The sequence below is a fragment of the Armigeres subalbatus genome, chromosome 2, assembly GCF_024139115.2.
Source record: "Armigeres subalbatus isolate Guangzhou_Male chromosome 2, GZ_Asu_2, whole genome shotgun sequence".
NCBI lineage: Eukaryota > Metazoa > Arthropoda > Insecta > Diptera > Culicidae > Armigeres > Armigeres subalbatus.
In genome coordinates, this window is record NC_085140.1 from 378846524 (window position 1) to 378861032 (window position 14509).

The window sequence follows — 14509 nt, forward strand, 5'->3', positions numbered from 1 at the left end:
CTTGTGCAGAGAATATTTAACTCTCTTGCCTCACTTCTACTGAGTTGCGCATTTCTGTTGGAATGAATGTGTAAAAGAGAGGGGTATAATGCAAGCTCTCTCTTTCCCGCTAATGAGGTTTTGTATTTACACAACACTCACTCGCATATGAAACACTGCCGATGAACGAAGGAAGCATCCTCATTTCACGCTTCCCTTCTGAACGATGCCTCTTCGGCAGTACCCGGCTTGTGAAGAGGCCACGTTCAAAACTCCCCTCTTTCAATGTATAAAACGAATGTTTTGTATTTGCCTCTTCCATTGTTCGTGCAGTAAGCAGCACGGCATCGAGGCAACATCAATCGGTGCACCGAAATCAAAACCTCACTGTGGGCTAAAAACGAAGCATTCGTTCGTTTTTGAACGAATTTTCCAAGCCTTGCTAAGAACAAAAATCCATTAAAAATAATCGTCAGAGAAACATTATCGCCCAATACTGAGTGCAATTTGTGTAGATAGGCGGAAACCAGATGGGTGCACACGTTAAACATAAGCAAAATCGTTGAGAGCGCCATCGGTGGCCAATTGGACCTACAAAAATTTTAATCCACAGTTCAAAAGATGAACATGTCTTGAGTAAGACGTCTGTTTCTCTGTGGTATGATCTGGTACCTTGATGTGGTACCTTGCTGAATGAAGACGACTGTTGTGTACTGCAGAGGTCACTCCGGCCTTACGCTGAATAAATAATACTAATTCAAGATGAGTTGTGTTCCACAATATTTCGAAACCGAACTCGTAAGATCATGTTACCGATATAGAAAAAAATGTTCCGGCAGATACAAGAGGATTGCTATTTCAAGTTTTTTTTTGCGGTGGTTGAGTCCAAACGGATGAGGAGAGAGACTTCCCGTTGCCGTCAAAGGTATGCGATGACTTAATGGATATTTCGAGACCTAAAGGATTTAGAAAGTTGTTGTTTTCTACGAAGTTGTCCAGTTGTTCAAAACCATAAAGATGAATGTGAGTCTAGTTTGGAATCCGTCTGATAGACGGTGCTAGTGTACAGCGAATATCAGTCTAGTTAGATATCTCAACATCTGTAAAATCTAGGAAGTTGCCTTCTTCTACAAAGTTTCTCGGGTGGTCAAAACCATCGTAACAGAAAACAGATTAGTTTAGAACTCAACTACTGTGCGGCGCTAGAGTAAAAGGAATACCAGTTTGGTTGGATATCTCGAAATCTGTAGGATTAAGAAAGTGAAGATTACTTATTAAGTGAGATATTTAAAAATCTGTGAGGTTTCGAACGTTGGCTTCTTCTACAAAGATGTTCTGGTGGTGAAATTCAATATGGATGCCCCCTCCCGTCTGAATCTAGCCCTGGTTACAAGCCAAGACTATTGTATGAGAGTACCATCATTTTTATCCATTACCACAGAAATAGATTTGGGACTAAACACTATCTCTTAGATAGATGCAATGCATTCTCCAATAGTCAATCTGCCCTGGCCACGTCCTTGCGAATGCTGAGGAAGGAGAAGGATGGTGAGTTGGACACCTACTTAAGAAAGATGCAGAGAACTCTACGACCTCTCATAGGTGCCACGGGAGGTTTTTTGGAATTGACCTTTCCCGTCAAAAATTGTATCTCGTTCTATTGTCTCAGTCGATTCTTTGGCTTATTTAAGGTCAACTTTCCCAAAAAACCAATATTTGTTGAAGCCCATAACTATTTTTAAAATCGAAAGCAAAAATCGAAAAAGTGCTGTTGTTTTAGATTGGCACGATTTTTAACGAACATCGGGTGAATTTTTCAGGCCGGTTCACACGTGCAGCACTTTTTCGGTTTTTGTTTTTGATTTTAACCTTCCGGGACTCGCATGGTCCTGGATCACTCATGCAGTCCCGGCCCTCTTGTGAACGACAAGCGAGCTTTTTTCGAAGCTGTTGTACTTTTTACAATGGTGCGAGTCCCGGAAGGTTAAAAATAGTTAGAGGCTTCAAAAAATATGGGTTCTTTGGGAAAGTTGATCTTAAATAAGCCAAAGAATCGATTGAGCGAATATTTTTTTTTGACGAGAAAGGTCAACTGTTAGTGAGGAAGGTTGTAACAGTAGGAGTCGTTTTGGTAGAACGTGAAACACAGAAAGAACTGAGATAGAACTACAAAGTAGGAAAGGAACGAGATTGGAATTAAACCTACAACCTGCTGCTTATAATGCAGAAGCGGTACCCACTGGACCACCGAGCTCGTCTAAGAAAAATTAAAATGTATAAGATATAAAAAAATCCGTCTTCTGCAAAATCGTTTGAGAATTCATAATCATCGTAATATTGCACATCTCATTTCGAAATTCAACCGTTTGGTGTCGCTAGAGTACAAGGAGTATTAGCTAGGCCAAATTTGAAGAAAATATATACAGGGGTTAGACAAAAAGGTTGAGATAGGCAAAGTTTTGTCGAAATTCAAATAAGCATAACCTTGCGTAGAATAATCCGATTTCGATAAAACCGGGACCATCGAACGCGGACACTCTTCTAGTATTCTGTCCTCTTCTGAAACCTTAGGCCCTTGACCACCGGAGACGTTCCGGGTTTTCCGAGGGTATGCTAAAAATGCATTTTTTCTTCTGCTTGTCATTTTATGTGACTTTTACTTTACATCATGTTGTATGCTTTCTTCAGAAACTAGAACTAATATGTCGTCCAGTGCTGACTGCAGCTTGAAAATCCGTCAGGTATATGCAGAAATATGTCCATTTCCGTGAATATGGTTCGGGATTGGCCATATATCCTGAACAGATGTCACTTTGGCAGAGCACCCGGAACCTGTTACAAATTGGCTAAAGAGTCTTACAGACCTTAAAATGTATCTTTATTATAGATTCTATATTCATCGTATAGTTCTAGTTTCTGGAGAAAGCATAAAAAATGTCGAAAGGAATCGTCACATAAAATGATAAGCAGAAGAAAAAAATCATTTTTAACATACCATCGGAAAACCCGGAACATCTCCGGTGGCCAAATGCCAATCTGAGGTTTTAAACGGGGACAGAATACTAGAAGAATGTTAGCATCCGATGGACCTAGTTTTATCAAAATCTGGTTATCCTACGCCAAGTTATACTGATTTTAATTTCGACAAAATTTTAGCCTATCTCAACCTTTTTGTCTAACCCCTGTATATCAGTTACCAACTTCAATACAGTTATTTGGGTGGTAAAGAATTATACTTCAGGTTAGATAGCTGTTACATTAAAAAACTTTCCGTCGTCTACAATGTTGTTGGGGTGGTAAGAACCATTATGATGAAGTACAGTTCAAAGCTCGGCTACTAGTAGGTACTGGTGTATAAGGATTGCTCTGTTATATATTTTGAAATCAGTCAGTGGTGGGATCAGTATATTGAAGCATGTCAGATATTGGAAGTTTCATATGAAGTTCTTCTAGTAAAAATGATTGTATTTAGAAATTAACAATCTTTAATACAATCATTCATCTTCTAGTCAAATCAAAGATAACTTGACAAGTTCATTCCCAAATCGAATAAGCAACTTTAAGGTCTGGATCGCCCTATAAAAGGGCTCGGTCCAGCCAGAAGAATGAACTGATTTGTCTGCAGATCTGTCAATAACCTAATCAATACACTGGCCAGCTTAATAAAGTGTCCGCTTGCCATTTACCAGCGCCACCGTGTTGTCAAAATGATATTGCGAGTTGCAATGTCAACGTCGATAGCATTAAAGATCGGTTTCATAGTTTAAACATGTTTTGCAACAAAAAAAAATTCAAGCCTTCGTGTCTGTTCTCTGTTGTGTGTTGTATCATCATCATGTACAGTGCAGCATCAAACTTTTACAGAATTGAACCGCTGGAAGATGCTTGTGTCTATAGAATATATTTACTATTGGGAAAGATTTTTTGTTTTCGATATCTTAATATTCAAAATGATCAAATCATTCGGGATTTTGTCACCAAAATACATTGTAGAAAAATTTAAAAAATGTGCATGGTGTCCAATCTAACAATGATCCCATATAGGTACAGTAACATACAGAATTTAAAATAAATTTAACCCCAAGTTTGGCAATTCTGTAGAAGACGGTATCTTTCTAAATCTCAAGATATGAAGCATAAAAGTAATTCCACATACACAAGCGCCATCAAGTCATTGAATTTCTAACTAAAACTGTTTCCATGGCATGTTGACTTTTAGCACCCGGAGAACCTTTGTAGAAGATTGCAAATTTCTAAATCCCACAGTTTACGAGATATTTCACAAATAATTCCTCTTTAAGGTGGACCACTCTTATATGAAAAAACCCAGATTAATCCACCTAGCGTTGGTGGTGCCTTTCTCACGCATTAAAAAAAAGAAAAATACATAAGAGAGGTCGAAATATCACTTTAGGGGGATAGATTGTAATTTTTCCATCAATTCATATGCATTTGCGGTCATTTGAATGCATTGCTGCAATTTTCGAAAAAAAAATTTTTTTTTCGTTGTTGGAAAAAAATTCCCAATGACAGAAAAACAATGTGTTTTCAATAACTTTGGAACGCAATGACCGATCGGGCCAATTTTCAATAGGAAACAACTAGACCCCAATCCGTACCAAGTACCAAAAAGTGTGTCTCACACACACACACATACAGACATCACCTCAATTCGTCGAGCTGAGTCGATTGGTGTATAACACTATGGGTCTCCGAGCCTTCTATCAAAAGTTCGGTTTTTGAGTGATCCTATAGCCTTTACGTATACTTTGTATACGAGAAAGGCAAAAATCAAAATCTCTTTTTACCTGCTCCAAGAAGCTACTGTAAAAATTTCAGTCAGATCCGTCAAGTCTAAGTGGATGCTCATCGAGAGAAGTTTATAGTGAAAAAATCGACTAAATATATGGGAAAATGCATACTTTCCACTTTTTTTACCTCTAGGTGGCGCTGTAGTCATTCAATCCCCCAATCATTAGTGACATTTACCATCTTTACATTATTACGAAGTCGCGAAAATCGCGAGTGATTTTGTCAAAAAAACAAAAAAAGTTATACCAACCTAGAACAAACCAAGTAAATTGAAGCACATCGATCCCATCGATTCTGCATGTAGAATAGCTGGATGGCGCGTTTTATTTTTTTGACAAAATCACTCGCGGTTTTCTGGAGCCTCTCCGCAATAATGTAAAGATTGTAAATGTCGCTAATGATTGAATGACTACAGCGCCAACTAGAGGTAAAAAGTGGAAAGTATGGATTTCCCCCACAATTTGTCGATTTTTCCCATTAAAAACTTCATACATCCACTTAGACTTGACGGATCTGGCTAAAATTTTTACAGCAGCTTCTGGGAGCAAAACGTTTTTGAATTTTTCCATATAAGTGTGGTCCACTCTATTCCGCATATACTAGCGCCGTCAAGTAGTTGAATTCCAAAATAAACTTGCCTCCATCACAATGGTTCTGACCTCCGGAACAATTTTATAGAAGACGGCAGCTTTCTGAACCCCCCAGTTTGTCTAACAGTTTATCTTTCATTCACAAACGCCGTCAATCGGTTGATTTCCTATGTAGACCTGTCTGCATATAGGCTTTTACCAATCGAACAAATTTTTAGAAGACGGAAACATTCGAAATCCCACAGTTTGCGAGACTTCTCTCCTAACAGTATATTCCTTATACACTAGCGCAGCCAAGCGGTTGATTTCCAAACTTTACTAACCTCTATCATAATGGTTCTTACCACCTAAATAACTTTGTAGAAGACGTCAGGTCTCTGAATTAAGTGATGAACGTACGCATAAAAAATCACTTTTATGAGGCATTAAAAAAAATAAAAGCTCTCTGAATCTTACAAATTTCGAGCGCAAGGATGTTAACGATCATTCAGTAATTTGCGTTCGAAAATTTAGTAGTTTGTCAATAACACATTCCAGAAGCTGAATTTAAAATCATTGTTTGGATTGATTGGATTTTTGTTATCATTTAGTCTAAGTTACTGAAACTATAGCTATAACTCCGGTACTAGTGGAATTCAAACAACGAACCATTAGGCAGAGTTGTAGAAAAACCTTCGCACTAGAAGTCCACCATCCAACATATTTTGAAATTCAGCTTCTGGACTGTGTTATGAACAAACTACTAAATGATCGAACGCAATTTAATAAATGATCGTTAACATTTTTGTTTCGAGGTATCTGGGCAAACATGACCTTATGTACAAAAACCAACCTCTTGTGTACATTTTGGGCCCCCACAAACTCTCGGCTCTGAGGTCCTCCCGGCTAAATCTGGTCTTGGACGTAATAGCCGTAGGAGCGGATGAACGAATCTGTGTTATCTGACATCCGAAAAATGCTGCAAAGATTTCATCGATCAAACTCAACATTGTGACGTAGCGACGAACGTCGAAACAGCTGGCCATTGAAGAGAAGGAATGGTTTTACGGCAAAAGTTGTCTGCGAAGACGTCTATATGAACGAATTACGGGAGCAAACAATGTGAACTCAGCGATTGAACCTCGAAACCAGATGGACAACATGATATCCAGTCGTGGATTTCGGCTTAAGAAATGGGCATGCAACCGTGAGGACGTTTTTTATAATGTTTTCCGGGGCAATTTAGCAATTTCCAGCGCTGATGGAATCAACGTGGATCGAAATTCTCCAGAGAAGACACAGTGCCGAAATTAGTTTTTTAGTTCGTTTTTTAAATAATACTTTTGTTTTACGATTTAGCCTGATGGTGTCTTCCAGATATTCCATCAGTAAGTTAATGCGCTTCTTACACAGTATTAATTTTCCTGTAAATTTACGTTTATTTTCATGCACATATTTGGAGCATGAAAATAAACGCAAAAATGTGTCAGATATGAAATTTACACGGATTGAAAATGTAGTCATGTGAAATTACATGACATGTAGTTTCAATTGAATCTTTGTAATCGTTTCATTTTACACGATCGTGTAAATTTAAACAATGATTTAATTTTATATTACGTTTGCTGTATTTTTGCTTTGAATATTTGGGGCTTTCTGAAGAAAAAAATCTAGGGATTCAAATGGTCGATTTAGGCAAAAAGTAGAAAAGGGCGTAACAGTGATCATTCCGTATACATAAATGCAGAACTGATATCTTAACATTTTGGCTGTAATGCCGTTTTCAAGTATTGGTCTGGAATATTAATATGCGATATGAAGGTATCGTACATTTGTATAATGTTTTTTCTTCCTCAAACGAAAATTTTCTTCGAAATAGTCTGTTTTTCTAACCAATTAGCTTGAATGGAATCGTATGAGTTAATAAAACAGTTTGAATCGAGTTCTATAAATTTATTTATAATTCATACATGCAATTACACAATTCATTTCTTAAAAATGCCAGTTTATCAGGGTATCAGCCTCTCATTTCAAATTTCGACAAATCAGAATAGGCAGAATACTTGGTGTCTAGAACTCAAGTGTTTCGTCATATGTCCTGCCACTGACTTAACACTTTGTTCCAACGAATCACAAGATATAAACGAACAGCGGAAAACACGCCGAAACTTCAAATTGAATTATCGCTGTCACATGCCTTTCGAATAAATCCAAAGATTTGCACAATAATCCACACTCCGGAGTTGCATTTTCCAATCACTTTAACTGTGCAAAGTTAAACATGCCGTAACAAAAAAAAATGATGCACCACCGCATTGAATGAGAAAAACTGAAGTGCTATTGCGGTATGCTCCATGTTTTTTTCTTATGTTGCTGTAATATTACACGATGATTGAAAATTAAATTAATATTGATTGAAAATTCAACGAATATATATTTATTTTTAAAGCAGCTGTTGAAAAATACACTGTACTGTAAAATCATGTGGAATAAAATTTAATATTATGTGTTTTTCGATGCTCTAATTATGTGAATTAAAATACACTCAATTTTCAATCGCAATAAATTTCAATCAGTTCATTATTACAGCAATTATAAAAAAATACTTAATTTTCAATCAAATTATTGATTCAACCAATTTATTATTACATTATTTGTAATTTACAGGCCATGTAAATTTAATTATTTTTTGCTGTGTATGCTCCATGTTTTTTGCCTTTCTCGTACAACAAAGTTGTACCAGAAGGCTATAATTTCACTCCAAAAGTGTGTATGTGTGTAGCCCATAAATATTTTTTTTGTTAAACGCGTTTCATTTAGAAGGGCTTTACAGATTCGAGTGCAACTGGTTTCATTCGACGGAGCAAATTTCCTTGTTGGACACTATTGTTTTTGTTTTTCAATAAATCAAGCAGTTTTGATTATATTTTTATTTTTTAATCAACAAAAACACAAATGCACATTGAATGTTGAATCATTAATCATTTTAGCCGTGGCGCAACCCACGGTAAATAATTTTTAAGCAACGTACTAGAATTGCACCAAATCTTTTTACCGCCAAAATGTAGGCAATAAGCACTGTATTTACAACATTAATTCGAATTCAACATATTGAATCGAGAAAGGCATCATCAACACCGGTGGATAAATTTGGGTTTTTCTTATGTTGCTGTAATATTACACGATGATTGAAAATTAAATTAATATTGATTGAAAATTCAACGAATATATATTTATTTTTAAAGCAGCTGTTGAAAAATACACTGTACTGTAAAATCATGTGGAATAAAATTTAATATTATGTGTTTTTCGATGCTCTAATTATGTGAATTAAAATACACTCAATTTACAATCGCAATAAATTTCAATCAGTTCATTATTACAGCAATTATAAAAAATACTTAATTTTCAATAAAATTATTGATTCAACCAATTTATTATTACATTATTTGTAATTTACAGGCCATGTAAATTTAATTATTTTTTGCTGTGTAGGAAATGATCGATTCCCCTGGAAGTGAGATGAAAAGAATACTTTTTCACCTAACAACATACGAGGTTTGTGTCTTTACAGAAGATGTAGCAAAACTTCTTTTGAAAAACTTTGTCGAAGACACCAAGTTCGTAATTTAATTACTTTTAGAGATATATTACTATTCAAGCCTACAAGTTTGAAACTTGTTCATAATATAAAGCATACAGCATATGGAGACGCATGGTGTATTGTTTCAACAACTCCTTGGAACTAAAATTTTTGGTGCAAAAATTGAAGGTTTATAATATTCTGCATATTTGCCAGTGAGAGGATATTTGCTTGAAGTTATGATCAAAACAACCTGCATGCTAGGTTAAGGTTAAGGCCTACTTGAAGTTCCACAATAGTAATGGCAAAATATGGATGGATTTTCTTAAGCATACCTTACATCCGGAAGTTTTGCTACAAGTTTTGTGAAGACACGAACCTTGTATGTTGCGAAATGGAAAACGTATTTTTTTTTCATCTCACTAATAGGGGGATTGATCATTAAGCTAAATACCTCTATGACATAAATAAAAACAAAAAATAAAACAAAAAACTCTAAAGAAGCGCATCAACTTACTGATAAAATGCCTAGAAGACATTATTACGTTAAATCGCATAATAAAGATAATATTAATTAAACGCGCTAAAAACATGATTGTAGCCTTGAGCTGATGTTACTATCAACAACAGTCGATTTTACCGTTTTGGCTCAAATACCGAACATGGCTCATATTCCGAACACTGAAGTTTAAGCGCCTTTAAACTGAAAATTTCATCAGTTTTCAGTTCTAAGGATCAAGATTACAAATGAACAAGATCGTATGAAAAAAATACACGAATAAAGTGAAAATGAACATTTAAAAGCGAGTGCTCGGAATTTGAGTCATGTTCAGAATTTGAGTCAAAACCAGGGAATAAATTTTTCTTGGATGCGCTTGCGAAACAAGCGACAAAAGAAAATCAACGACAAAGCTTTGTTTTTGTCGGTGATAATAATGACAAAGATTCGAAATTTTTTGTCAGAAACAAAAGAGAAGTTTTTTCGTGTAAAAAAAAACACGTGGTTCGAGAGCAACACCCCCTCCCCCCATGTGGCTTATCGTGGTCATTTTCCAAACCCCCATCCCCCATATATGTCCACGTGGTTTCTGGCGCCTAACTACCTCTCAACCACAAGAAACAGTAATCCAATTTTGTAAAAACTATGGATCATGCTATTTCGCGAGCCGGATTGAGTAACAGACATAAACATATAGCACGTTGATACGCCTCCACAAAAATGTTATCATTTCAAAGTTCCTGGCAAGGTTTTTCCAGTAAAAGACCACAACTGAAAAAAGCAACTATTCAAATCAAGCTTAACATTACTTTGCTTGATGAAGGTGATGAAGAAATTAATAAATTTATTTCCTTCAAACATCATGCGTCTCCATCTCGATTGACATATTTAGAATTGCGACCAAGGAATATGATTATCGATGAAAAATGCAAAAAACAAGCACCAAAGGGAAATGCGATAAGTCTTTGTCCTCATCTGCAGAGGATAAAGACAATGTTGGGTTCCATTTAATTTGCAACAAACATGGAGAGGAAATTGTTGTGAACTTCTCAAACTGCGATAACTCGTATATTTCGGAAGTAAAACACAAATAATGTTAACAGATGGTTAAGTTTATGTCTAAACATTGATAACTGATACTTATATAACTAAATATATCGAAAAACGACTACTTCTCTTAATGCGTGGCGGGCGATCATTGTCCTATTCTGTTGCAGTTTGGGACAAATGCTTATTGCGAGTTGAGTTTGTCCCAACATTTATAAGAGAGGACAATGTTGTTGTCATTGGCAATGTTGTTGTTTTACATTCCCTGATTGTGGTCATTTAAAAAACTGAGAGTAAAACGCCATATCAAGAAATCAGAAAATTTTCCTATCGAATGCATGTTATGTTGTGTTTCCGAACTATTTCGCCAATAAGTTCAAAATGAAATTGTAATAAAAAGTATCATTGTATCTTTACGCGCTAATTTTTGAAAAAAAAAAAACATGAATCATTATATTATATTTTGTCACATTTTGAATTCAATTGTTCCTGAGATAGTGCATTTTCAGAAGTTTTAAAATGGTAACATGTTGTTCTGGATGTAGATGAATGTATGTCGTGTACATGTTATAAATTACCTTTCAATCCTTTCACAGATCCGGCCATTATTTGGTAGAAAATGTGGTATGAACGTTCCAAAGTTTGCTGAGAGATGACACGAGCCTTTTCTAGCAGATAAGTCTCAATATCGGCACCAGCCAGTTTACCGGATCCAGTAAAGTGGATACGGATGAACTTACCCTAAGTATTGAAAAATAAATGTGATAGAACTGTCTTTCGTCATCAAAAGTTAGCAACTGCCCAAGGCAACTTACGAAACGGGAGGAGTTGTCATTACGCACGGTCTTTGCGTTACCGTAGGCCTCCAGTACGGGATTGGTCTGGACGACCTGATCTTCCAGGGATGGTTTGCCTTCGGTATCTTTCTTACTCGCACCGATAGTGGCAAAGTACGCAATGACCTTCTTCGTGTTTTCAGTTTTTCCGGCACCAGACTCTCCGGTAATCAACATAGACTGGTTGTCCTTGTTGGTCAGCATATTCACGTAGGCACCGTCAGAAATAGCGAACAGATGCGGAGGGATTTCATTACGACGCTTGCCACGGTACATCTTGGCGACTCGAAGGGTGTATAAGGGCCATCGTTTGTAGGGGTTGATGACAATGCAGAACAGTCCAGAGTATGTCTAGAAAGATAAATGATAGATTTTTCTTTTTTGGTTATTTTATTTTTAGTTTTATTATTTCAATTGTCATATAAGGACTTGGTACTATTCCAATCAATTCCATCCCTTTCGTTTCTAACTGTACAGGTACGTATTTTGATCCCAACAGCAAGGCCGTCTTCCGTAGTTAAATTGATTTTAGTCAACTTGAGACACTGCAGACGACTTTTGATGTCTAAATACTTGTATATGTAAAGTTACAATGTGATGGAATTGAATGGAATACTAATAACTCGTCTTATGACAAGTAAAAACATTTTACAACTTATTTACCTTGAAGAAAAATTATCTATTGATTTTTTTAGTTTTTCCAGCTTCAATTTTCTTTCCTGATTTTTTTTCATCCTAGGCGACGATTTTTTCAAAACGGATCTTAAGCGACGTTTTTTCCCATTTCTAGCCCACAACAATATTGAAAGCTCTAAGGTCAATATTTCAGTAAATTAACAATAAAATCAGTAAAATAAAGAACATGAAAGAAATAAATGGGCATTTCCTCGTATTTCATCGACAGAACTTGATTTTTAGATATGTGTCATTTACCCGTTAACGAGGGCCAACGTTCTCCTGACTGAAGAGGATTTTAGTTATTTTTTTTATATAATTTTATCAAAACTCATGACAGGTACTTTATATTTTGGTTAACTTTGACAATTTTCATTTTGAATTAAACGATTCGATGTGTCTTTTTCATTATTTATGACTTGTGTGGGAAGTCAGATTTGTCTTTTTTTGATAAGTATTTTTATTCCGATACATATAGCTGAGTTAGCCATGGAACGTGTTTTTCAGGAAATATTGCGAAAAAAGATTCGCCTGTCGGTGTGACTTAAATTCACATTATTATATTAATTCATTATTTCTCGGGAACTTTTTCAAATCGGCGTATGTAACATTTTGATCAAGTTGAGAAAATGAGCTTGGAAGTTTTCAGATTTCATTTTTATTCCTAGGGTAAAATGCCCAATAGTGGACCCCCTAGTAGCGAAATTTTGCTGTTTTTGTCATAAGGAGTAGAAATTTTCAACATATTAATTCTGCTTGACATCTAATACCAAGTTCTGCATCTCTACTTCACGAAACATACTTAAAACACTCAAATTCACGACGTTAATCGTTGAAATTAACATTTCAAAGTCTGACTGAATTCGCCCTATAGTAGACCCCCTGGGGGTCCATAATAGGAATTTGCTTCCCTATAGTCGACACTTCATTTGATTTTTATGTTCCGTTTCGGGACGTTCTTCTTCCCTATTATGGACCCCCCAAAATATTCCTATAATGGACACTCTCGTGTTTATTTTTTATAGAATTGTAAAAAAAATCATTTAATTTTACTTTCCATAGCATTTCCAATGCATGTAATCAAATCATATGACTGTAAGGTAGGTTCTCCCGATGGAATATCATAGCAAAATGTTTACATTGTGCTGTAACAATGCAAAAATGGCTGGAGGGTCCACTATTGGGCACTTTACCCTATTTAGAAACTAATCATTTTTATTGCAATTGAATACACCTCAACGATACATTATGAAAAGGTTCATCGTCACTTACTCTGAAATCTGCACTGCGTGTGAACATTTCAGTTATTTTGATAAAAATATATGTTACAACGTTCTGCAACAGATGAATCACATACGTCGTTTAAATACGTCAGCATGACCGAGGTCATGCTACTTTCATCGAAATGTTACGCTGCTCCGTACGCTGCATTATTGATACGTCGAAATGTTGCGTCAAGTGGAAACGTTTCTCGCACATGCGACAAAAAAGTTGCAACACTTACAACACGACGTAACAACATTTGCTGCAGAAAAACAACGTAAAATGTTTTTCTTTACGAAAATCAGAGTATTCACGCAACATGCTTAATTTTTAAATCAGTGATGAAAAAGTACAAGCAGGCGCACGTTTTAAACAATTTAGTTGTTCGAAAAAAAAAAACTTGTTAAAGTACATTTTCTGCTAAGCGGTGTATGTGCAATATTTTCAACAATGATGTTACACCGTTTTGCAAAAAATTGATTTACATTTTTAAAAACACGTTTTCATGTAGCTTTGACGATATACACATTTTTAGATGAATTTGATGCCATATGCTGTTGAAAACGGGTTTATTTACAATTTGCGACATTCGCCATTTTGAAAAAGTATCCGAAATTTATATTAATTCACATTATTAAATTGGGGCCCTCCTTAGCCGTGCAGTAAGACGCGCGGCTACAAAGCAAGACCATGCGGAGGGTGGCCGGGTTCGATTCCCGGTGCCGGTCTAGGCAATTTTCGGATTGGAAATTGTCTCGACATCCCTGGGCATAAAAGTATCGTCGTGCTAGCCTCATGATATACGAATGCAAAAATGGTAACCTGGCTTGGAAACCTCGCAGTTAATAACTGTGGATGTGCTTAATGAACACTAAGCTGCGAGGCGGCTCTGTCCCAGTGTGGGGATGTAATGCCAATAAGAAGAAGAAGATATTAAGTACACGGGCATATTACCAATTATACAGCAGCTCCCGTGCGAACCGAAAAGTCAATTCGCCGTATCAATTGAAGCCTACTTTGGCAACATTTCACACTTTTTATCTAACCCCAATATGTGTTTTGGAATTGCACAAAAGTCGAAGTTTGTGTTTGAATCATAAACATGCAAGTTTATTTGTCGTATTAAGGTTGGTTTTCTTTTTTTACGAAAATAGACACTCATTTGCCACCGTGTTATAGTAGCGATTCTACATATACGTCTATTTAGGTAGGACATATCGATACTGCAAAAAATAAGCAACAAAGA

The 14509-nt window shown here is 36.1% G+C and overlaps 1 protein-coding gene across 1 annotated transcript in view; it reads right to left on the bottom strand.

Annotated features, from left to right (window-relative positions):
* Positions 1 to 14509, bottom strand: part of LOC134213136 (myosin heavy chain, muscle-like) — a 68234-nt gene that overhangs the window by 8283 nt on the left and 45442 nt on the right. Inside the window, exons 4-5 of the mRNA XM_062691776.1 lie at positions 11305 to 11676; positions 11068 to 11230 (exon numbers count right to left, since the gene is read on the bottom strand). Coding sequence (XP_062547760.1) covers positions 11068 to 11230; positions 11305 to 11676 — 535 coding nt within the window. The remainder of the gene's footprint in view (positions 1 to 11067; positions 11231 to 11304; positions 11677 to 14509) is intronic.